The sequence below is a fragment of the Perca fluviatilis genome, chromosome 18, assembly GCF_010015445.1.
Source record: "Perca fluviatilis chromosome 18, GENO_Pfluv_1.0, whole genome shotgun sequence".
Lineage (NCBI taxonomy): Eukaryota > Metazoa > Chordata > Actinopteri > Perciformes > Percidae > Perca > Perca fluviatilis.
In genome coordinates this window covers 16,016,118-16,042,439 of record NC_053129.1, presented here as the reverse complement: position 1 = coordinate 16,042,439, position 26,322 = coordinate 16,016,118, and the positions used below count along the sequence as shown (strand labels likewise).

The 26,322-nt window shown below is 39.9% G+C and overlaps 1 protein-coding gene across 2 annotated transcripts; it reads right to left on the bottom strand.

Annotated features, from left to right (window-relative positions):
* Nucleotides 1–200: 200 nt before the first annotated feature.
* On the bottom strand, nucleotides 201–25,465 carry coq8aa (coenzyme Q8A, genome duplicate a). Of its 2 annotated transcripts, none has more exons than XM_039781072.1 (17): nucleotides 24,928–25,465; nucleotides 16,933–17,032; nucleotides 16,304–16,386; nucleotides 15,900–16,159; nucleotides 15,611–15,788; nucleotides 15,416–15,482; nucleotides 10,024–10,101; nucleotides 8,328–8,456; nucleotides 7,100–7,185; nucleotides 6,719–6,859; nucleotides 5,897–5,978; nucleotides 5,597–5,690; nucleotides 4,966–5,107; nucleotides 4,052–4,159; nucleotides 3,856–3,921; nucleotides 3,410–3,496; nucleotides 201–2,150 (listed from the first exon to the last, which is right to left on the bottom strand). In XM_039781072.1, exons 2-17 carry the CDS (start codon nucleotides 17,024–17,026, stop codon nucleotides 1,860–1,862), a joined length of 1,986 nt encoding a protein of 661 aa, XP_039637006.1. In that variant the 5' UTR covers nucleotides 17,027–17,032; nucleotides 24,928–25,465; the 3' UTR covers nucleotides 201–1,859. The 2 variants fall into 2 exon arrangements, with proteins under 2 accessions (XP_039637006.1, XP_039637007.1); XM_039781073.1 differs by lacking the exon at nucleotides 24,928–25,465 and adding an exon at nucleotides 17,256–17,280.
* Nucleotides 25,466–26,322: the final 857 nt, after the last annotated feature.

Below are 26,322 nucleotides of genomic sequence, written 5' to 3'. Positions count from 1 at the left end.
TTCCTCTCTTCTCCAAACACACATTACAACCTCTTAACCTACAGTACAGGATACATGACCAAAATCTGGGTTATATATACATTGAGATCTGTTTTCCCCAACTACACTGACACACTATTTGATGTTTCTTCAAGGAGCTGCAGTCCTTTGAACATCTTAAAAATCACACACACAAACCACGCAGAGCCACATGACAAGTATACAGTAGATGAAACATTTACTCTTTTCATACAATATTTTTATTACAACATTTAGTTTGATTAGAACATTTAAACTGAAAAATATGAAATCTAAAGTTGAGATTTCCACTGGAAACTACAGGCACCTTGTGCAACAGAATCTTTTTTTCATTTTTTCAGCTTTACACCATAGACCATTATAACTGTACTCACACAGCAGAGCAAAGTTTGACAGTCGCACACCAGCCAGGTGACGGAGGATTTAACACCCGAGAAGGCGTGGAGAGATTACCCACTTGTGAAAACAAGGTGTGCCCATGAGCTGAGCTTGTGCGATTTAAGATGAGCTTCTTCCATCCCGGTAGCTCATTAACATTCATGACTAAGCACAGGTCCATGCGTCTTTCTGTCAGACTTCTTACAGTGAGCAACATGGATCAATATGGTTTCATTTCTATATGCTTTTACAAACCGTTAAATCATGCTTTGCTACTAATAAAAAAGAAAAAACTGCATCTGACAGAATTAAAATTCTGAGCTATAATGCTAACATGTTGACAATCAACTGGAATTCACAAGCTAAATCTGCCCCATATGGACAATGGTAGAAGACAAATCATCAGATGGGACATAAAGGGATAAAAATGTACAGCAGAAGCTCTGCAGACTTTCATCCCCAGACCCAAACTGAGTAAAATCACGCTTCAACCCAAGGTTCATTAACATTTACATATTCTGAAAGTCATGTTAAATGTCACTTGAAACCGACTGGTGGTTTAAATCAAAATTCTGCCAATAGAATAATATGTCTCCCTAAAAAGCTATAAACAGCAACTGATATCTGAATTGCTACACTGATACAGAAAATACACACGAGTTAAAAGTCAGCCAGTCTTGTGTGGAAATGCTGACAAATTCCAGTTTGTCACATTTTCTACAAATGGATAAATCACCCTGAACTTGATCGCCTGGCAACATCTTGACAAACTATTTCCTTCTAATCCAAACATTTACTTTGCCGTCTACATTTAGACAAAGCCTTATTATTTATATTCAGACAATCTAGTCAAACTTCCCAGACATGTTGGTCCTGGCCAATACTGTGAGACTCCTACAGCCCATATACTGTAGTCACTCCATTATTATGTGACTGTGTGTTTATATTTAGATTTGAGTCTTTTTCATTAATCCCATACCATTACATAAAGTTGGTACAGTTGGTTGGATTTTCCAAAAGATCAATAAAACACAGCAATGCAAAACATATTGAAAACATCAGGAGAGATCAATATCCAAACTTTTTACATTCATGTTATAGCTGAACTACTTTTCGCAAGGCTGGCTCTCTTCTTCCATCCACCTCAGTCTTTTCAGTCTGTCCTCTCAGGGCCATAGATAGAGTTTTGTCTTAATACACTCCAGACGCCATGTTGCCGCTCCCTCTCAAACAAAGAAATGATGGATGTAAGTACATACAAGTGCTGTTGAAAAACTCATCGTAGTGGGTTTCCCAAAATGGGAAAGATAAGCTGATGGTCGATGACTATTTAAGGGCAGGTAACATGGCATCTGCTTTGCTGTTGTGCGTCTTCACAACACAACCTCACCACTGGCTTGCACTTTGCCATTGGCCCCAGGATCTGTCCATCAAATCGCCTGACACTTGGGATTGGCTAAGGCTTAGTGAGAGGGTGGTGTGCGGCCTTCCCAGTACTTCTGATATGCTTTTTGGAACATGTCCTTACATTGCAGCTTTGCATTCAGCCGGGAGCAGATAAGGAACGAGCCGCCCATCTTACGGTGGAGTGAGTACGTCTCCTCGGGAGGGGGGGTGAGACGGTGTTTGAGCATTACAGGGATGAGGTTGTGGATTCTTCTCGTGGTGGACTGGGAGCCAAATTCAAATGTGTCTGTGGAGGCGAAGGCCTCACCGAGGATCATCACCGCATCCACATGGGCAATTATCATTGCCTGGACACAAAAAGGGGGAAAAAAAACATATTGCATACTTAGTCACCACTAATGACTATCCTGTAGAGCAGGGATGGGTAACTGGCGACCCCTGGGCTACATGCGGCCCTCATTCTCACGCAGTGCGGCCTGCGAATCAATTTCCAAATATCAAATTGTTGGTTTCACAGGCGTTGGGAGCAAGCGGCCCATTACATTCCAATTGTAATTATACGGTCCACAGTTAAGAGGGCGCTCCCTCGAAATGCAAGAGGTTTGTTGCCAAGCAACTGCAGCCTCGTCAGGTCTTGACCTTAACCGCGACCCACGGCATGAAGAGACACATGAGCAGCCAAAAAGGAAAACCGGACCAAGAGAATTGTGTCTTCCAGGCAAGACGGGAAACGGATTATCTTTTTACGGAATTCAAAAGCAAACCTATGTGCTTAGTGTGCCTGGAAACAAAATCAGCCATTAAAAGGATTTAAAAGTGCAAATTGAGTCGATCCAGACGAAAAAATCAATTCCTTGAGATGATAGGAGTTTTGTAGCAGTAGGCAAACTATTCCATGCCTTGATACCAGTGTAAAAGAAATTGTTCGGACCTGCCCCCACTGCTAAAAAAAAAAAAAAAAAAAAAAATCCTAAAGGAAACACTGATATCACTCAGCAATGTGGATGTTTTGAGTTCATCAAATGAATAGAAGCATTACTAAGTGCATTTGAATATGAAAAATAGAGATGCTGGTTAAATTGATTTGATTACTGGTCTATATTTTGTTGTTTTCATTAATTTAGGAGCTATACTTGGCTAATTGAATGATAAGGGTTATAGTACCCTACTGGTGAAGTGCATAGTCACAATCTGGCCCTCGGATAGTGAGGATGACATTTTTGTGGCCCTCTCTATCATCAATGTTGCCCTTTCCTGCTGTAGAGTAACATGGGTCACTTTAATAAAATAGAAGTATTTGGTGCAGAAACAAATGTTCTCAGATTGGTTTTACTTACTTGTGTAGCAAAACCAACAAACTAAATTTCAGACACAGACGGCTGAAACTTTTAAATGAAATCTGCATCTAACGATTGGTCAAACAACTTCCAAATCTACAGTACATCTCTTTATGTATAGCATATGTTGCTTTTACTACAGCCACTGATGTATTTGTTTTTGAGTTTGTAACTACTACGACCCATTTCTCCTTGTTATGGCAATACCAGTGCAAAATGGTTTGTGATGCAAAATAAACAGATGGACAGTCCGGTAAAGAGAAATTTACCTTGGACTCATACCCAGTCAGGAACTTCATCTCGATAGATTTCTTCAGAACTCCCTCTCGGTCGCCCTCGGCAGCTGAACGGATTACCTACAATCACAAACAGGTTCTAACTGTTACCACCATCACTTCAATGTCTTTCTCTCCATCTCCGAGACATGTTTAAATATCGTATGCATGGCAAAACAAAATCTGTATAATTGAAGTATTTTTAGTTCTGACATTACATGAATCTCATGCAAGTAAGATTGTTTAAAACTTTAATGATTTACTGCAAATTAAACCAGAGTACAAATGTCAAAATGTCTTTTCTGCATAAACAGTAATGGTGTGTGTACAGCGGGTAGTGTACAGTAACTGAAGCTTTATTTTGATCAAGAATATAATATTGGCTATGAATTACAGTTAAAAATAAAAGTAAAGAAAAGAATGATGCTGACTGATCTTACCTCTATGTAGGCATCTGTGAAACTCTGATCGAATCCTCTCGTGGCTCCAAAGTCCAACAGCGCCACCTAGAGACACAATCCAATGATCACTTGTAATTTTCATTACTCTTAAATCTCACTGTCAATTCCCTAATATTATTAATCGTAGTAGAGGTAACTATTGTAACAGTAGTATTTAGCCTTTAGACAGACTCACCCTGTGTGTCTGTGGATCGTAGAAGAAGTTGGACCAGTTTGGGTCAGTCTGCATGTACCTGAACTCAAGCAGCTCTCTGAGGCACAACGTCAAGATGTTCTCACAGATCTGAGACAGAAACAAACACGAGGACGTGAGGAAAGCAGGGACTTGTGGGAGGAAATGAAAGGAGAGGGGAGAAAATGGGGTAAAAGTGGAAACAGGTGGGTAAGGCTGGGCAATATATCGATATTATATCGACATCGATATATGAGATTAGATATCATCTGAGATTTTGGATATTGTAATATGACCGACAACGTAAGTGTTGTCTTTTCCTGGTTTTAAAGGCTGCATTACAGTGAAGTGATGCCATTTTCTGAACTTACTAGCTGTTGTATTTGCCTTTCCCCACTTAGTCATTGTATCCACATTGTTAGTGATTATTTATCAAAACTCTCATTGTGTTAATATTTTGTGAACGCACCAATAATCACCCCTACAATATCGCCGCAATATCCACGAAAATATTGTGAGATTTTATTTTATCACATGGACCAGCTCTACAGGTGGAGGCAGAAGTACTTCCCTTTCCTGCCACCAGAGACCCATTCATCCATGTAGTTATTGATCAGAAAGAAACCAGTTCTGACACACACACACACACACACACACACACACACACACACACACACACACACACACACACACACACACACACACACACACACACACACACACACACACACACACACACACACACACACACACACACACACACACACACACACACACACACACACACACACACACACACACACACACACACACACACACACACACACATTAACTCCTTCCACCCCAGATGAATGCACACAGTCAGCTAAACATCTATCCACCCCTTCTGTCTATCTGTCTGGTTTGAAAATCTCTACCTCATTTTTCAGCTCCTGTGAGAGGTTCTCAGCCTGGTCCAAGGGAAACCCAGGGACAAGTTCTGTGGTCAGGACATGGCTACTGCACAGCTCATCTATCACCTCCGGTACATAGAAGAACGGATGGTCCTTCAATAGCTCCCTGGTTCAGACAAACACATAGACACATAAATCCAGGTTAAGTAGGTAGGTAGTCCATATAGAGTATTCCATCTAAATATAGTTGGCTGGCAGATGTAGTTGTTCTGACTTTGAACCAAAGAGATGGAAATGTAATGAGGCAATGGAATAAGCTAGCATTATACCTGTAGATTTGAACCTGTCTTTGTGTATATCATTTAAGTGTAACATGAGTCTCTGTACTGCTGTATTGCTTTGCAAACATGCAGTTAAGGCAGTGCTTGTGGCCTGCTCCACATCCATTGCAATTGTAACGATTAAATCTTTAACATAAAAAACTAAATTACTAAAAGCAGTCATATTTTCAGCAGTTACAACTGAATGTATACAACATGTATGTTAACATAAATCAATGCAATGGAAAGAAAAGCTGCAGTGGAAGTTAACAGAGTGGGCACTAACTTTCGAGACTGTGTCAAATACACTTTAACATATGCTACATAAGACTTACCTGAATTTCTTTGCACACTGGGCTTCTCTAATATAATCACACTCTAGTGCTAGCTCTCTTCTCATTACGTCTATCAGGTGCTCTGGAAACAGACCTACAGAGAGACAAAGACACCACACACACAGTACAGTATGGCATACAGTGGTGTACAGAGTACAGGAGCAGATGGAGAAATGTAGAGTGAGGATACAGAGTGACGTTGAGTGCAGTTGTGCATGTGTGTTGTTCGTATATTAATTAGAAAGTGAGAAATGATTGAGTTTACATGCAGCATGACAGATTGTTTTTTTGAATGTGTACCTTCAGGAAGGGCATTGCTCATACTCAGCACCGCCATCAAGTTGTTGACATCACTGTTGATACTCTGAGCCACACCAGGGTACTGGGTACAAACAAACCGAAGAAAATATTATTTTCTTTTACTTGAATTTGATGATAAAATCAATGGAAAAAACTACACCATATTTGATATCATTAACTTTTCTGTGCGGTTTCTATTCATAATCTCACTTTAAAATACTGTAATGACCCTGTATCGTGTTACAGGTAATCCAATGATTTATGTATCTTTATGGTATAATGTGACCAAGGCTTTCACTGGGATTACAATTATTATCTACAAAGTATCATAGGTTATAATAATACCATTGTGTGAAAAGAAGCTGTGATATTCCCTTTCACTCAAAAAGGTAAAAACCTACAACTACCAGAATGTACTGCGCCGCACCAGACCAATAAACTCTCTCACTGGTGGGTGACATAATGCAAGCACGTTGAGCTCTTTCGTACACAGAATGGCGGCAATGTAGGAAACAATATGGCATCCACTTTCTGTTTACAAACTATCGTATTTTAGCCAAACCGTGCACTACATTGTTTCTGAAAAGTAGGTAATACAGTAACCAAATCTTGCTTTATATTTCTCTCGCTTTCGCTTTGCATCGAATGAGTCACTTGGAGGTTTTTCTGCTGGCCTGTGAGTAGGGAGATCTAAAGGTAAGTTTGCCATAGTTCATTTACACATACTACCAACATTATGATACAAAGTTGGTTGAATATCTGCAAAGCCCCCCTTTAATAACATAAGAATGTGCTGTGTTCCCATTAATGTTCACAGTGTACCTGTATTTTCATGGCCACCTCCCTGCCATCCTTCATCCTCGCCAGGTGAACCTGGCCGATGGACGCTGCTGCAAACGGACGCTCCTCAAACGATTCCAGCTTGTCTCTCCAGTTAGGACCCAAATCATTGTTCAACGCTTTCTACAGACAGACACAAATAGTTGACATTTTTGCAGCTTTTCAAATTCAACTTGATATCTTGTCATTAGAAAATGTCCATGTTATAGTTTTTCACTGGTAGAATTACAATGGGCTTGACAATAATAATGATAATACTGTCAGAGGTAGAACTAACATTGTTATACTAATTAAATCAGTCAAAATTTGCGATAGCCCTTAGTCAATAATAATTGCCAGTTTAAAGAAAGAAAAGGCCCTTACGGTCATTTGTTTGATTGGCATGAAGTCAGCACTCTGTCTTACACGATCAAAGATCTTGGCAAGTTGAGGGTTGATGAATGCATCATCTGAAATACAGAAACACAGCTGAGTTTATCTGAACTGGACAGAAATATAGGTCGAGAGGCAAAGGCCGGCAAATTTCACAACCAATCTGAATTCTGTGAGTTTCCAAGGGCTGTCAAACTGCTGTCAAAAATGGCTATACAAGCAAATGCCTGTATTTTTACTGCAGGTGCGGTCATTGCTTTTAGATGGCCATAGACTGCCAAACATAATATAGACCTAATGCGCAGCTTCAATATGGATTCATAGCTTTAAAACACTTGACAGTGTAAGCCATACAATCGTATTAATTCAAATGAAATAACTAATATCCCAGGTAATTACCATCAATGAGACTTCATTGCAAAAAGCTAATACTGTTGGGGAGCTACAAAGATTAATTTGGCTGACATTGCTGATGATATGAGCAATCCGTACTACAAACTTTGTTATCAGTTTTGAAAATGTTTTAGCCCCCTCAAGGTGACCGTTATTTTGGACTGGTACTAAAGGGTACAATGGTTGGACGCACAATCATCTGGTGTGTGTGTTCAGCTACAGAAGACTACTGTGACCTTTGTGTCCATTTTAGATTTAAGAATCAGCTTGTCAGCACCTTAGAGATAGAGTAAAGCTATGCCAGTTCTGCAAATAAACACACACATGCAAACAAGGTCAATCCACTGTGCTGAAAAGTGATTAGCAAACACTGGGCAGCCAATGTCCTTTTCTCTCCTATTACTGTTTTTGTGGCTTATTACATTTATACAATCTGTGTAAAGTTTATGCTATGTTCTGATCTCAGTATATGAATGCCAAAGAACAAGGGTGGGGACAACAGTGATAAAAAAATAAATAATGTGTTTAGTGCCGTTGCCTGATCTGGCACTACACTAGCTCTGTGCCAGGATGTTTACTGCCACTGGCCCTCCAACCTTGAACGTCTTGCTTATAAGTGCAAAACAAAAACCTATATCAATTCAGCATTTTCTCAACTGCTGCTACCTGCATTTGTGTCTGTGTGCAGGTCAGTGTCACAACTCCGAAAGAGCGTATAGAAAACCACCAACAGCTCACCGACACTACATCTGAGTCAATCCACCAGTCGTAAATGACCACAAACTGTAAATGAATGCATGTATGTATGGGTGCGTTTGTCACACACCTTGAATGCTGAGCATCTGTCCCAGTTTTAATGCAGCTCCTCTGACTTTACACAGGGTTCTGACAATGCGTTCAGCGTTGGCCTCTGACAGGAACGGGCTGGAGTCCAGAACGCCTTTCTTATTTTCACCTGCAGAAGCACAAAACAGAGGATTTGGATTTTGTTAGTTTAAGGTTCAGGTTTATGTACAACCAGTGCATGTGTTTACCATACCTGTCAAGTTTTGGATTTGAAAATAAGGGAAATTTTCCGGTGCCCACCTCGAGCAGTCCCACCACCCCAACCAAACTCCAGTATCCCTTACATTTTAAGACGGGTGTACAAGAAAGCAGAAATCACCACTTGATGCAGAATGCTGAAAACATTTACAATTTATAACATTGCTTGTCTTTACATTTAGCCTACATTTTATTTTCATTCCACACATTCTTTTCATTTCATATTGCTTTTCTTTTACAGTTTTTCTTTTAATATCACATAACGTTTCTTTAGTGAGTTATTGTACAAATTTGTTGCAGACTTTGCATTCTTTAAGACCGTTTTGGAAGGAGTGTATTTGTGGGCTGGGCCAGAGTGGTTCATTTTACATGAGAGTAGAGCGCAAACAGTTCTGTTGTCTAACGTCATCCTATTCTCTGTAACAATCTTTCGTACCATGCTAAACACCCTTTCTCAACTTGCATTGCTATGGGGAATGCATAGTAAAGCCTTCATAAGTTTTGGCAGCGCACCGTCTCTGTCGTAGCGTCCATCATCCGTCTCTGTTTTTTTTTCTTTTTTTCCCCCGCGTTGTAACTCATCATCTGACCTCACACACTAACCTCGCGACAACAGCCATCTACAGTACCTGTAGTAGGCTACCGCAGGTGGCAGTTATCGCGAGGCTAGTGACAGAGCTCAGATTGGGAATGTTTTTTTTGTTTTTTTTCTTTTACTCCGCTCGGGCCCGGGGTATTATTATTTTTTAATAACGCAGGTTAAAATACGGGAGATTTACGGGAAAATACGGGAGGACGGCGGGAAAGCACACACGCACGCACGCACGCACGCACGCACGAGGCACAAATACCACAGATTTATGCCTGTACACTGTTTTTGTTTAGCTCGGTCTTGGAATTAGCAGGCTCACTGTGCAGGGCAGGAAAGTCTGTTTAGTTGGTAGGTTGGTGTGAGGCAGCCTAATTGCGCTCTGTTGGCAACTTGGCATACAAAAGGTGTGTAGCATGTACCGACATGCATGAAGGATGGGTACTAAAAAATGATGTTAGCTTTTACAGTGGTGCTAGTCAACAGGAACACAGTTGCAAAATCTCATAAACAGAAACACAAACATCTGTCCTTGCAGCCACAAAACTCTCAAATGTGGCCTATAATAACTTTACTTTAACAGAGCATTTATGTTCTGCATTCTTCTGTCTACACAAATCCATAGTACAATGCATTCAGAAAGAAGCAGCGGTGGTAAAACCATGATGGCTTGATATGCCATGTGCGTGATTATCTATCCTAGACAGTAATAACCTGCTATTAGCCTTAAATAGTTCATAATTTCAAGACAAAAATGGAATGTCTGAGTCTCACAAAAAAGGCCTAACAATAATGTAAAAGCAAACCTAGCTGTTTACATGTATAACTTAGCCGTTTGGTAAGGCTAAGATACTGTGTAAGCAAGTGTGGGTGTGTTAGTCTGTGTTACCTGCTGCATCACTGTGTCTGATCATGGTCTTCTTGGCAACTTCTGCCAGGGCTCCAAACCCCAAACCTACAGCTAGACCTGGTGGAAACACACAGACAGAACAACACAATGAATGTGGACTAGCTTAATATACAAACAATTGTTTGAACTGGTACATCAAACATTATACTTTTTTCCTGTTGGGCTACTTGATATGCTGAGGAAATGAACTGTACATATCTATATATTGTTGTAATGGGCTATGGCGCCTGTTTGCTTGCTTTCTTTCTCTCTTTCAATTGCACTGGAACTAAGCTACCTTTCTGTACCAAAAGAATTATCACCAACACTGTTGCATGGCAATAATAAAGTACCTATCTAATCAAACACAATGTAATAATGTAACGGAACATGTTGTAAAATGATAGACATAAAAGCACAGTCATGTTGGCACTCTAAAAATGTCCTTTTTAAAGCGTAACTCTCACCAAAATGCATCCAAGGGTATTTTTGGGAATGTACGTGAGTCAAACTTTAGTTTAAAAGCATATTTAGGACCGAATTGCCACTTTTAAGATTCACCGTATTCTCGTTTTTGGGTCAAATGGCCTTTTGAATGGGAGAGCTAGGGGTACTCTCATGCTAGTCTCAAAATAGCTATTTTCGAAATACTAAGAAGGCTCGACACAACATGAAACTTTGCTTTAAGTATCACCAGGAGCTCTACACCTTAACACAAGCATTGACAACATTCTTTGTGTACACAGATTTACTAAAAAGAAAGTTTTTGAGCAACTCACCGCAGCAGTTTCCGGCCACTACCACCTCGGCAGTCAAAACGAGTCGATATCCGAATGCGAATGAACAGACTCCATATGAGGCTCCTTTTTCAACTACAAGGTCAGTATTGTTTTTCAATAACGACAAAACAACGACTTATCCGTGCATTTATATGGAACTAAGCTTTAGGAGCATTCCATCTTTACTCTCCTCCCTGTTACGTTGCATTCGGAAATCGATTGTTTTTGACTGATAAAATGGCTGCAGCCGGAAACAACAAGAGCTACGGTGGGTTGTTCAAAACCTTTTTTAGTAAACTCTGGGTACACAAACAATGTTGTCAATGCTTTCGTTAAGGTGTAGAGCCCCTGGTGATACTTCGAGTGTCGAGCCTTCTTAGTGTTTTAAAAATAGCTATTTTGAGGCTAGCATAAAAGTGCCCCTATCACTCCCATTCAAAAGGCCATTTGACCGAAAAACGAAAATATGGTAAATCTTAAAAAGTGTCGCTTCCGTCCTAAATATGCTTTTAAAACAAAAGTTTGACTCAGGTACATTCACAAAAAGACCCTAGGTTGCATTTTGGCGAGAGTTACGCTTTAATGAGTCAATAGGTGTATTGGTAGTCAGGTGCCTCAACGGGACCTTCAGCATAAATCTGTAAGAATATTTCAGAGCTCAGTAATGTCTCTGTTGCCTCTGAAGAATGTGATTCCCATCAAAACAACATATGAAACTGAACATACGAGACAAATAAAACAAGTGCAGATCAGCACTTTGATCAACTCGGCAGTGTGCAATGACAGAACCGTAACAGCGCCACTGCCAACCCAACAGAGCACATGGAAATCACATTAATGATATTAACAATTAAGCTCATAAAATACTTAATCCTTCGAAAAGGTTAGAGGGTTATTTTAGCAGATAATAAAAAGTGAAAAGCGAGCGAGTTAGGGGCTGTTTGTGAGCGAGTTCCTCCAAGCCTGGTCTCTATCTTGCATAACTCCGCATTACATAATCAGTTAGTCAGCAGTCTCTGAAGCGACAAATCTGAGATCCAATGGTAGATGGTCAAATAAGGACACAGCATGCTTCAGTGCCTTGTATACAAGTTGGCTGAGCATGTAAAATTGGTAAAATATGTCATCACCTCTATTGTTGAAGACAGGACCAGAGGGGATAAGGGTGTGAATCACACTTTGTTGTGTGTGTGTGTGTGTGTGTGTGTGTGTGTGTGTGTGTGTGTGTGTGTGTGTGTGTGTGTGTGTGTGTGTGTGTGTGTCCTTGTGTAACCTCATGTAGTATTATCTTACACAGGCTGACAAGTTACGACTTACAGGCTTTAAAGACGATTCTTGTTTATTCATTTAATATTCAGAACCAGAAGAACCTTAATATGTAGTCCTGTTTCCTCACAAATCTCAGCAACACCTTTCAAAGTGGCGATATGCATGAAAACAGTGAGGGATGTCTAAGCAAAGTTGCTATAATGCTGTTGCCAGGAAACATGCCAACAGATTTATGATGCTATAAATCACTTTGCTGCTTGTCCTCTCACCTAAACTGACTAAAACCTGCATTCATTATCTCCACTCGCAGCTGTGAATAAAACACCACAAGCAGAAGAAAAAAGAAAAAAAAAAAAAAGAAAACCTGAATAACTTTGTCAACAAATGTTGCAGGAGAGTGAAGGACAGACAGAGGCCACATTCCTCCACCCTTTCCCCACCTTTCTCCAACACCTTCTAAATGTTACCACTGTCAAAATGCTGCATCAACTCGGCTCTGCCTTTTGCGTCTCACTGTGGCCTGCATGTTTAAGCGCAGTTTATTATTTGGTATGAGCCGATACCAATGAGCTAAATTCTGCTGCGTGTTATTTGTGTTGGCAGTCCAGTCGGTCTCATCCGAGACTCTGTTCTGGGTTCACTTCTGTACACAGTTTATGTTTACCCTCACTCTGTGCTTTTAGCTTCTCTGTCCAACATTATGCCACCTGAAATTAAGCTACAAGCTTCTGATCTACAGTTTTGGCTGGATAATCTTATCGCTAAAAGAACATCCTGCTTAGATATGACTTTGAGACTAGGCGACCCATATCTCTGTAAGTGCCTTTATCTGCCAGCATGTCAATATCACATTCAATTAGGGGTGAGAAAAACAAAACAAAAAACGATACAGTATAGTATCGCGATTTTTTTCGTGGCAATACTGTATCGATACACAGACGCCAAGTATCAATCTTTTATGACATATGTGTTGGTCAGTCTGTCTGCTTGACAATCCATCCCATTTTGCAGCAATAAAATTGAAGTGAGATGAACAAACAGAGGAAAGTATCTTTTCGATAAAACAGATGTTGACAACATTTTCCTTTGGGGACATCATTTGAAATTGGGAAAAATGTGAAGTTGGAAAAAAGGTAATACATTGCAATATATCGCAGAATATTGCAGTATGTTTAAAATCGCAATAAAATCGTATTGTGACTAGGGTTGGGTACCAAAACCCACTATGAACCGGTTCCACTATGGTACCGGTTCCTACACAAACTGTAGTATTTGGACCGGATTAGAACACGAATTTCGGTTCCGACTGAAATATTTTCCCTCTGTCGCTCCGGACAGCGGCAGACTTTTTTTTTTTTTTTCCTTTCTCCCTTTTCTGCCAAGTGGCGCATGTGCCCGCTCGCGGTGTGAAGCGCGTGTCGGCGCTATTCCCCCGACATGCACTCTACAATCACTGCTGATAGACGGCTTTTTGTAAACGCTCTGAAACGGACCTAAAAATATCACACTTTCTCTGTAGTCTACCGTTAGCTAGCTACTGTAAACGTAGGCTACTTTTAAAATGGCATATTTTCCCTCTGGGCTCACCAAAACGGACGTGAAAGCATGTTAACCATTCACTGACTGCACGTGATCGCAAGTAAACATTACACTTCCTCTGCTAGTCTATCGTTCAGGACAAGACCCTGTAGCCTGGTGGTGGGGGAGGCGAGACAGCCTCCCCAAATTGTCTGCCCTTTCAAACTCATACCTGGGTGTGTACAGGCCTCTTGGACACCGTCTGAGAGAGTTTTCTCCTGTGCAGGACATGCCATAAGTCAGGAGAGGTGTCCTATCTTGCCATAGAAGGCAAATATGGTCATTTTTCTGCAAAAGAACTGCTAAAGTTTGAAGCTGGTTGGCATACCAACTCAACATTTATTTTGTTGGTACTTGTTAATAGTGTAACTGTTATTTGTTAAATTATTGTAGTTGTGTGTTAGGTGACTTAGGTTTACTTATTATATATTTAAGTACTTTAAAACGTTAATATATTGTTAAATTTAAATAATTTTCAATTTAAAAAAAAACTCCATAAAAAGCCTTTCTTTTATGTCATTTTTCAGTTTCTCAAGAATCTGTTTAGGAATCGGAATCGTTTCAAAAGTACCGGTTCGGCATCGGAATCGTAAAAATCCAAACGGTACCCAACCCTAATCGTGACATAAGTATCGTGATGATATTGTATCGTGAGGCCTCTGGTGATTCCCACCCCTACATTCAATATTTTTAAGTAGTGGTTGACATTTAGGTAAGACCAAAAATAATCACAAAATGCATGCCACAAACAACAAGTACAACCTTTTAGCAATGTTTACAACTGCTTCAATTTTGTATTACCATTTGGAATTTTGTTTTGTTATAAACCATTTTCTCTCATTTTTAGATATGCTTTCATATATCGATTGTCATTTTCATGTTTAAATATGTCAAAGCTAATAGGCTTAGAAAACAGGCACCATGGTCAAACAGAAGATTAACTAACGCACAACAATCTGCAGCGCAAACTCGCACAGATTTTATTATAGCTGCTGCTGTACTCTCTCTCTCTTTCTCAGTCTGTAGCTGACTATCAAGGAGTGTTGTTATCTTGACAGGGACACATGTCCGTTAACAACGGCAAGATATGCTTGATCTCATTTCTAAGAGTGTTTGTTTAAGTGCAGGTCCAGGGTCTGATACTTGCTAAACACTTATCTTCGTTACATTCCTGTATGTTATGTTTCCTTCTTTTCCTTTCTTATTTCCTTTTAACTGTTGTTTTGAGTTTGTTGGCATTTAAATGTCTCTGTACATACTATATACACACACAGTACATTCAGTGGTGTTGTCTTGACATTAATAACTGTATGTGACATGCGGTGCTGACACAACAGCAATGATTGAAGGGATGTAGTTTTTCCTACACTGATAACTACCTTACTATCAGAACTAAGATGTTATAAAAAAAATAATCTCTAGAATCTGCACCCTACTGGGCATTTAGAGATGTTTCTGGTGGAGCGACATGTTTGCCCACTGAGCTCTGTTAATCAGCAAGAGTGACTTCTAATTCTAAAACTTACAAACCAGTTTGCCTTCTCTTTTCCATTGATCTGACACACCGCATCTCCATATGCCTGCTCACCAAAACTTTGCTCTGCCCTACGTAAGTATGTATGCATGTATCCACAGAAAAAGACAGAAAAAGTCAGAAAGTTATACTTGCAGACTTGCACGCAGACACACATGCCTACAGATACAGTCAGGCACACAGCCGATGAATCAGCATTTAGACAGAGTAACAAAGAGTTGGATTACTGTACCTCCAAAGTTGGCCAGTCTGCCGAGCCGAGTCACCGGAACTTTCCTCTCTCTGGCTCTCTCACTCAACTAAAGAAGACAGAATAGTAAAGATACCTTTCTTTAAAAATGTCAAAGTGAGTATGGAAAGGTACATGTTCACATGGATGTCTAGGTGTGTTTGGGTTTAAAAATAGGAACTGAGGAACAGGATTTACCATTTGTTTGTGTGATTTGATCTCAGCCTTCTTGCCCCGTCTTGCTTTCTCGATGTCTTCGGCCGTCAGCCCTCCAACTGTGGACGGGTCCTGATGGTAGCTCCTGAGCGGACCGACCTGATGCTGACAGTACAGCTGTCCCCACAAATGCCTGTTCAGACTTTGGTTGTAGAAATGTCTGTCACACCCAAAGCAAAAATTATTACCTTTATCCTCCAAACAGCAAAAATGTGTATACCGTAGATTTGAGCAATTTGATTACCGCAATTGAGTACGAGACTATTTATACCTGGTATTTTGGTGGTAAGATCTGGTGTGTCCACTAAACTGTTTGCTGGGATCTTTGTATCCCTCAAACAGTGACTGTTTGATATGGCCTGCTCCTGCTGCTGCTCTGTGAAGGTCTCCGGCATCATCACTACATGCAGTGTGATCTGCTGTGAAGTCTACACCTTCCTCCCTGAACTCTGAAGCTGCAAATGCATTGTCATCCTGAGGAAAGTCAAATTCGGACTCTGATGAAGAGGTCTGCTGCTGGCCAGTCAGCTCCTGTACAGACACATATGTGAAGACTCTTAAAAAATGAAAACCTACTCATAGTATTCTTTTGACATCAAAAGAGATATACAGTTCTTTATTAATGCTAAACTGTGCGGCCAATTTGCACAGTAGTATTTACACCTACACACACACCTGCATTTTCATCATAGCGGCAGAGAGGCCTTGCTCAGCAGCGGTTTGGACACTTTGGACTGCAGCACCAACTCCTGCAACCCCTGAGTTACAATTAATAAAAAAAACTGTTATTAGCGTTACTAGCACTAAAGTAGACTACAAACTAACCATACAGCAACATTATTAATGTTACTGCGCAAAATAAGTGCCTGACTCATAAAAAATGAAAGTCAGACTCAGTTTAAATAAGCTAAATGCTATCTAATCACAATAATTTGGATCTGCTTAAAAAACTATGGCTTATTAGCCGTGTTAAAATTCATTGACATATAGTTGTATAGCTTTTTATTTTTACGGAATAATTCGTCATAATGTACAAGTTTTTAAGCTGAAAAACAGCATTATGTATTTATCATAAATTATTATTTAAAATATTGCTTTATTATAATACTATTTAAAAACACAAAACTTTTTAATTAAAGCATTTTATTTAATTATCAATATGCAAGTTAGCTAAAGGTTTTAATGCAGAACACTGAATGCTAACAAGGCAGTAAAGACTGGCCTCAAGACAAATGCTGAAAAATAATTTCCCATCGTATGACAATGTGTCCAATTAACGAACTAAACCGGTATGTTGAACTTACCTGTTCCACTGCGAAGGGTGCTGCCCTGAGTCTCTACCACCGCCTGGCTCAACTTTGCCAAGCCTCGCATGAGTAACATCATATCACCTGCCATGATGGACTAGAGACCGAGACAAAGACAGGAATATACCGTTAGTTATGCTACGTCTCTTTCCAAACATAGTAGGCCTGGTAGCATGAAAAGGTACATAGTGTTCACTGACAATAAAGACAAAAATTAGCTCAGATATCTAAATGTGTAACAACAACTTGTCAAAAAAGATGAGGAGCACAGACAAAGGCAAACTGATGGACGAGAAAGCAAATGGAAAGAGAAATAAAACCTGTCGTCAAGACACATTTGCTGCCAAACAGAAACACGTACACTCACAAACACACACAGCTGTCACATCTTGAGGTAACCTTAATACTTTGTCTAAAAATACTCATGCCACGCATGCACGCACGCGTGCTGTGCAGATATGTGCATGTGGTCCAAGGCTGGATGTGAAAATGTCATTGGAAACTATGAGGGCGGAGTTTGACAGTTGCTGGCTGTTGCCTGTTCCAGGTACTTCTGTGCACGAGTGAATGTGGGTGCACGTTTAATTCATGTACAAGGTTTACACATCACCTCTCCCAAAATCTTTGCAACTGATAGGACTGGGAGAAGGGTTTATATTAAAAAAAGGCCCATCTTAAAATGTTCCACCATTTCTTTCCAAGAATCATCCGGTGTAACTTTTCATAGTTACGACAAGCTGAAACAGTTGGCACATTAAACCAACTAACTTGAACTGTAACATGATAATGCTTGTGAACATATCTCAAGGTCCATTATTTATGACACAAGTAAAAGTAATCTATCTTATCTAAACAACAGAGTTCCATCTGTATTCCTCTCGGTTACAATCTGCAAGATTCCAGAGTGCGTTTGTTAGTGTTTTACAGGTGCTATTTTGTGGGTGTGGCAACATGCTTCAACAAGACTCAGCTGGGATTCGGGCCAATGGAAAAAGCTGTTGCTGAAAGCGTCAATGCAGTATGGGTGTCACACACACAGTCAGTGGGTCATCCGTCCTGCTTCAGGTCTGCTCTGTATTTTCAGACGGTAGACTGAAGAACTGGGGTGGGCATACTTCAAATAAAAACAGACATGCATTTTTTGGAAACATTAAAAGCACTGATTTGTATCTTATTTGAATCATTGGCAATTTATGTCCAAGACGATAAATAACAGAAACACATCTCAGACTTTCTCTGCAGCTTTGTACAATGTGCACGAGTGAAAAAAAGAAATAAAAGAAATAATTTAACTGTTAAGGTAACGTGTGCTTCGTCTGAATATGTTGCTCTTCAGGTCAAATCCTCATATCAAGCTGTATTCTTAAACATCCAGAGGCCACTTGCTGTAAATACTGCGCAAACTTTTTTTGATGACTGTACTCCTGTGAAGTGATTGTTAATGATTTTAGCATTCATGTTGACAACACCCAGGACAGCAGCACTAAAGAGCTGTGTTGTACTTAGGCATGGGCCGGTTACCGATTTCAAGGTATACCGCGGTTTGAAAAACACAATAACCCCCAGAGTTAGACAAAGTCGATATATACCGTTCTCATCTCCGTGCGTGTTGTAACTCTGTCTGACGCTCCGAGCGCTAGCTAAGCCTAGCACAGATCCTGGAGGTAACCGGTTCCAACTAGTCTACTGCTCCAAATAAGTGACAAAATAACACCAACGTGTTCCTGTTTACATGTTGTGATTTGTATAGTCACAGGGTGTACAAATAACAAGGTCACTATGCTTTTACTATCTATTAATTGTCTATTGAATTGTCTATTACGCCAACTCTGAGCGAACTCCAGGCGAACTCTCTGCTCCTCACCACAGGGCTTCAGGTGCTGCTAGCAAATCACTCCGCCCAAGTAGCAGAAGCAGCAGTGCTTCGCCTTCTGAGAATATAGTTCCCAGTTTGTATATGGTTAGAAGACGGCGGTGTCTCATATGATCTGGTTATTTGTACACCCTGTGACTATACAAATCACAACATGTAAATAGGAACATGTTGGCGTTATTTTGCCACTTATCTGGAGCAGTAGGCTAGTTGGAACCGTCCGATTACCTCGACGGCTACTGTGCGGGCTTAGCTAGGGCTGGAGGCGTCGAACAGAGTTACAGACAACGCGGCGGAGATGAAAAGGGTATCGACTTGTTAATACTCTGGGGTTACTGTTACGTGATAAGCTAAACTCCCAATAAGTCGGCGTGTTCCTTTAAAAAGGACAGAAAGTGCAGTTTAGAAATCCCTGTCCCTGTGCAGTGCATTTAAAAATAAAATACATTGTGTTCAATGGAAAAAAGGTTGTTTTTTACCTGGACATTTCAAAAATAATACATTTATAGCTGTAATTGCAATACCCTAATACCGTGAAACTGTGATATTTTTGCTGAAGGTTATCGTACAGTCAGAATCTCATACCGGCCTATGCCTAGTGGTACTCTGGATAACTAGTTAATGACTCAGCATGTGACAAAGCCCACACAATAAGAGGCGCACTCTGCACTTAACCATCTCAAGGGTCTCAACATTTAAGGCTTTATTCTCAGGCCTCATCTGTTCAACATCTAGATGCTCTCACCAACGCTGATTATTTAAAACAACAAAATATCTTACCATAATCATGCAGACGACACACAGATTTATATAACGATATCATATCATCGATACAAACGCTGAGTAAGTGCTTAGAACAAATTAATGATTGGATGTGCCAAACTTTTCTCCACTTAAATAAAAAACAGAAAGGATTGTCTTTGGACCCAAAGAAGAATGATTAAAAGTCAGTGCTTTGCAAACACACAGACTACAGTATAGACTGCAGTTATGCTGCAGGTATCAGCATGTTTGAAATATCAATACAAGATCATAAAAGTTCTTTGTACTTTATTGTCACAACAATTATCACAGTACTATGCTGAGTCAATGCAGCACTGCAGCAAGATCCTGCATGATTTTCTAGTAGATTGGGAATTTAGGTAGGAAGTTTGTACTGATGCAAAGAAACCTACCAACACAAAGCTGCACAATGCAAATGGAAGATGTTTAGTCTCGTGCTGCAGGCACGGCTCCAACAATATACTTAAAATGTTACTTTAATCAATGTGAATTTCGGCAGGAAATGCATGAATTCAAGTTGCAAGATCTGACACAACAGGGTAAAATATTCTGTTTGTTGCTAAATGTAATCGATTGAGCAGCTTCCCATTTGTCAATGTGGGTGTGTTGCCTCAGTAGTTTATTTACAAGCTGCTTTCTTTCTCTGCATCAGTGCTAACAACTCAACTATCAGAAACAGAGGAGAGGACACTATCTACATATTAAAACCTGAGTTCAAATGTAACAGAGAGGAAAACTAAAAGGTCAATGTTGATGCCCAGTGGGTGAGAAGCCACAACAAGGTAGCCTATTTGTGAAAGCACTGCCTGCGATTACACATGGCAACAAACGCACACACACAGGCGCGCATGCACACACGCACACACCTAAGCCTCAGTTGTCTGGGCTCCACAAGCTGTTGACTCACTGCTATGAAAATAGCCAGGCATCCCAGCCTGAGTATGTGTCTATATCTGAATGCTGTTGTTCAGTACACTCATGGCTGACCCACAGCCTCCCGTCACTGCCCTTCGCTACTGATCATGAGCCAAAAGTGGAAAATATTTCCAGTATTACTGTGCAGTGGTGATCCACCACAGCTGCACCTTCACCACCACAAACAGGGGATACGTGAAGAAAGCCATGTTTCCTGCAAGCCTACAATACATAGCAAAGGACAGTCTGTTTTCTTTAAAGAAATTACCCAATAAAAAATGAATTATTGTGATAGGAACCTGTACTAAAACCCAGACGAGTACTTTAACATACGGTAGGGATGCAGGATACAGAACGTCTGTGGCCTTCAGCAAATAAGAAAACTATTATTGTTATAAGGGCTGGGCGATATGGAGAAAATCAAATATCATGATATTTTGGACCAAATACCTCGATATCGATACCACAACGATATTGTAGTGTTGACTATTGGTGCTTTCACAAAATATTTACACAATGAGATTTTTGATAAATAATGAGCAGTAATGGAGATCTAATAACTAAGTGGGGAAAGGCAAATAATATAACAGTTACAACAGTCTGTTAAGTTGAGAAAATGACTTCACTTTACTGTAATGCAGCCTTTAAAACCAGGAAAAGACAATACTTATGCCACATTACGATATAACGATATCCAAATTCTAAGACAATATCTAGTTTCATATCACGATATCGATAGGATATTCGATATATTGCCCAGCTCTAATTGTTATAGTTCCAATTTTCTGTTTCTGATTATTGTGCCCGATAACATCAAGCCTTATTAACTTTGACTATTACAAAACACTGAAAGTATAACACGGTCACAGGCAGATGATCGATTCATTTACATAAATTATTTGGCAAAAATAACTGTGACAGTTAATTAGGGTTGGGTACCAAAACGCGGGCACCAGTGCCGACGTAAACGGTAGTGACGAGACCAAATAACAACAAAAATTTCGGTACTTGACTTTACACCACACTCGACAGCAGGTAACGTTAGCCTACCTTTAGCTAGCAGCTGGATTAAACACTGTTAAAATGCTGACAGTGTAAAGTGTGACTGTATTTCACTGCAGAGGATTCCAACAGCGGGACGTAACAGTCTGCTCTGCAGCGCAGCGGCTGCCGTTGTCGGAATTAAACAACACAGACGGTGCCTTCACTGAAAACAGGTAGCCTCGTGGTGCATTCAAAGTTATTGTAAAATAACCTTTTCCCCATCTGGTGGTTGTTTTTGTCGTTCAACAGCAATTTACTGGTGAAATAAGTTATTATTATAAGTTATAGTTATTACATTATTATTAAATCTTAAATTTTGACCATATGGCCTTAGCAATAAACAAGCTGTTCTTTAATGCCACCGACTGTTTAGTACCCTTCTTTTTTTTTTACTTTATTAAAAAGTATCAGTTCAGGCACCGGCACCATTTTAAAAGTATCGCTTTAGCACCAGTATTGGAAAAAACCCAAACGATACCCAACGCTACAGTTAATCTATCGTATTGGTCACAACAGAATGGAAATCATCAGTTAATTGCCTGATCATTACTGGATTTTTTTATTTGATTTTGATTGATAGATTTAATGAACAAACTATGTAAAGTACATCACCTGAAACAGATGGTATCTTTGGCATTTCTGTGCTGCAATTTCTTACTTATTGACGGTCACAACTATACTAGTCTCGCTTTGCCAGACCTTTCACACGCTGCGGAGCGGAGGAGGGTCTGGCTAGTCCACACAACATTCCTGGATGAGAGAAAAACGTGCTCTGGTTTATTGGCATTTCTTTAAACCAATCACAATAGTCTTGGGCGGCGCTACGCGCCGCACGGAACCTCTGCAAAATAGCCTCGGGATGGAACTTGTTTTGGTGGAACATGTACGTTCAAAAGTTGTTTTAGTCGTGCGAGAGAAAATTGGACTGATAGTCTAGCTAGCGGTCTCAATTTACCCTGCAGAGATATGAGGATTTAATTCCAACACAAAGAAAGCGAAGGAAACGGACATCGGCAAAGAGACATGCATCCGTCTGAATTTCCTGCAGCACCGGAGCAATCCTGGAAGTGGAACGTCGACAATATAGACTACAACCATACTAATACATTTGTGAAATCAGTGAATGTCAGACTAGTATGGCAGATGTCATATTACACACCTCAAATTTAAGTAATTCATTCATATACTCTACAGGGCTCCAGACTGCGACCAATTGGTCGCATTTTGTGACCAAAATTTGAGAGTGTGCGACTGAATTTTACATCCAGTCGCACATGTGCGATCAGTAAATTTGCCCCTATTTTTTACACGTTAAACGTGGAAAGTTCGGTACCTGAGAGCTCGTAAGCGCAAGCTTATCTGTCCTCTCTGCATATGACAACAGAGCGGAGCTCCGGCGTGCGCGCACACACATGCACACGCACGGAGCAAACTACTCTGCAGTTTTGTTGAAGTCACAGTTAATCACGGAAATGCCGACAAAGTGGTTGCAAGTTGTTCAAAACTTCACGCAGACAGCGTTTGCTGCGATATGATATTAACAGCGGGGCGAAAGCGGTCGCGGTGCGGTTCACGTTACACTTCCTAACAAGCAGGCACAACTGTGGTTTATCTGCCCTGAGGACTGACTGACAGGCTGAGGCTGTAAGGCAAGGCAGCTTGATTTCTACAGCACCTTTCAGCAACAAGGCAATTCAAAGTGCTTTACATGAAAACAGTAAAGAGGAGTTAAAAACGGTCATGATGAAAAAAAAAAGAATAATATACAAATAAAAGAATAAAGAATACAAGTTACAGTGAGTAAGAAATGAATTATTATTCAACTCAAGGTTGTAGGGATGGGTTTGGGAGGAGAGAGGGAGGGGTTTTATTTTTTATTTTAGCTTAGTAGCCTAAACAATGCATTTTTAATTTTAAGTAGTATATTCATTGTAATTGTAGACTGGAGACTAGAGCTGGTATATTTTTTAAATATGTGTACTGTTATGACAGCGATGGTGCTGTCTGTATACCTTTTATGTTGCATCTTCAAAAGTGCACAATAAAATGTGAAACTAAATTTGAAACAGCACATTGTAATTTCTATTATCAAAGTGTTTATTAGTAACACAGTGGAAATTAGTAGAAATGTGACTACTGGGTTAGCATGTTGATTTACGGTGTGCCCCTAAATTTTCTAGTTGCGCCCCTAAAATTTTCAGTTGGGGGCCACTGTGCTCCTAGTGAAAAAAGTTAGTCTGGAGCCCTGTACTATGTACACATATGGAAGAGATGTACACATGCATATGTTTAATTACTGTATGCAAGACATATGTTCATAAAAAAAAAAAAAAAAGATTAGGCCCAAAGCCTATTTGTTCCATTAATGGTCCCTATAGGTAGATTTTTCACACTCACCCTAAAAGACATAGTCTATATGCAAAAAGGTACATAAACATTTTCAAAATATCTGAATCAATGCAAATATTCGACTATGATTTATGCTACAAGGCAAAACGGTTTCCTGTTGGGCAAGGAGTAACTTTACAAATGGCGTCAACACTGTATACGTTGGTTCAGAACAGGTTAGCTGGCTGCTCAGCATATCATATTTCAAAAGTATAAACTTCTTTAATACACCTCCAGCACAGTACGGTAGCCTACTACCGTTTCACTTTATGAGCGTTAGTCCACATAAATCATCAACAAAGATGGCCCATGTAAAATCAGTGATTATAAACTTCCTCGTTGGCGTTTAGCCACGAAACCGCAATAACAAACGCGTGCCACGCTGATAGTTGGTCATTATTCAAAAACATTACAGCTCCTGTAAAAAGAAAGCATGTGTATATTAACAGAATAACCGACTGAGATTGAAAGAAAATCATATTTATATATACACACACATACATACATACATACATACATATATATATATACACATATATACACACATACATACATATATATATATATATATATATATATATATATATATATATATATATATATATATATATACTTCTCAGGTAACGTTATTTTAAATAATAAAATAAATCAAGTTTGCAGAAGTGACAAAGCAGCCATAGACGACAGGCACGTCAGCACGCTGCAGATAATTTGTTATTGTAGGATGTCGAAGCTACAGGACTAACCGAACTGCTACTTTAATTCGCATATTTAGTAGCTAATGCATATTAATTAGGGATATATGTTTGCATTCTCCATTCATGTAAATGGGACTCATTATCTGAACATTATCAATCTTTTCTTTAGCCATATCCAATGTTTTGAATAATGTCCACAATGTCAGTGACGTGGCCCACAGTTTGACTTCCACTCATCTTGTAACACATGCTTGAAGACAATTCAAGGGGGATATAATTTTAGATACTCACCAGCAGCTGTCGTCTCCGTTTGTTTCTCCAACTGAAGAGGTCAACGGTAAAGTCAAAGTAAACCGCTCTTTATTTAGTATGCATATAACATACAGCACGTTCGCGTTTGCGTGTAGCAGGAGTTGCAGGTCGTGTGTTGGTCGCCCTCCTCTCTATGCTAGCTGCTGCTGGCAGCGTTTCTTCCAGTCTCTCTCTCTCTCTCTCTCTCTCTCTCTCTCTCTCTCTCTCTCTCTCTCTCTCTCTCTCTCTCTCTCTCTCTCTCTCTCTACCGCGCGAGGTCAAGTCTAGCCTATTTACCAACTTCACAGAGCAGCCACTGACCCGCTCACTATTGTTTAGCACACAGGCTCTTACAGTCAGACAAATGTGCAAATTTTGCGCAACATTGAAACAGTACATCTATGCATTTCAATGATTAAGCTATAATGTTTTCTTGCAGATCAGCCCTGTACTCTCTCTCCCTTTACTTCCCTTCAATCCCCCCCCCTCTAATCATTAAATCTCCTTCAAATCTAATCTGACCTTGTTTCACCACGTAGTACAGTTTATCTCCACGTGTAGACATGCGCCATGCCTGCTTTGCTCAACTTTATGTATGCACGGTTCTGGTCTTTCTCCTCCCTCCCACTCATCCTCTGCTCCTATTGGTCCTTGTCGTTTGTTGACAGGAGGTTGGAAATTAGACGCGGCTTCTCATTGGTCGAGCACGCAAGAAAAACAACGTTTGTGCTGCATTCCAAAGCCTGACGCTGTATTGAGAACAAAGATACTCTGCGGTCTCTGTCGAGAATAAATTCCAGATTTACCATGGCCACACGACCAATAAAAAAAGAAAAAGACACATGTCAACACAAACCATAACCAAACCATAAAAATAATAACCTCGGCTTTGAAATTAGCCTCTGCTGCCATCTGTTGTTGGTAGGACAGCACCCCGACACTGCCCTGTTTGACTGTTACTAATCAATTAATAGAAGAAATTATAGCTTTAACAATGTGATAACTTGACAATTAAATATAATATCAGTAATAATGATGCAGTTAAAATATAAACTATAGTAAAATGTACAAATAAAATGCACAACTGCAATAGATATAAATAATTAGGCCTACAAGTTATAAGCCATTTCCTCAGACAATAATTAAAAGTTTCTTTTAAAATCCTGTCATAATGCAAATTTGGGTCCTGACTTTGACTTTTTGAGATGATTGTCCCTCTGCAGTGGCATTAAAGTGACAGCAGAGTGCGCCACAGATCCACACAGCATGTTATTGTTATATAAAGGAGGTTATAACTTTTTCCCAGACTAAAATGAGTTCACTGGTCCTCTTGAGTTTGACAACTACTCCTGTGTCACATACAGGATCTAAACTAAGGGACATAAAGAATTATCC

What these genes read in the sequence shown, in the direction of transcription:
- coq8aa (XM_039781072.1), bottom strand. Translation starts at nt 17,026, where the DNA reads ATGGCAGGTGATATGATGTTACTCATGCGAGGCTTGGCAAAGTTGAGC. An exon ending in CAGACACAGTGATGCAGCAG is followed by an intron (nt 8,457 to 10,023) that starts GTAACACAGACT and finishes GTGCTTCTGCAG; the next exon opens with GTGAAAATAAGAAAGGCGTT. An exon ending in GAGCAATGCCCTTCCTGAAG is followed by an intron (nt 5,691 to 5,896) that starts GTACACATTCAA and finishes GTCTCTCTGTAG; the next exon opens with GTCTGTTTCCAGAGCACCTG.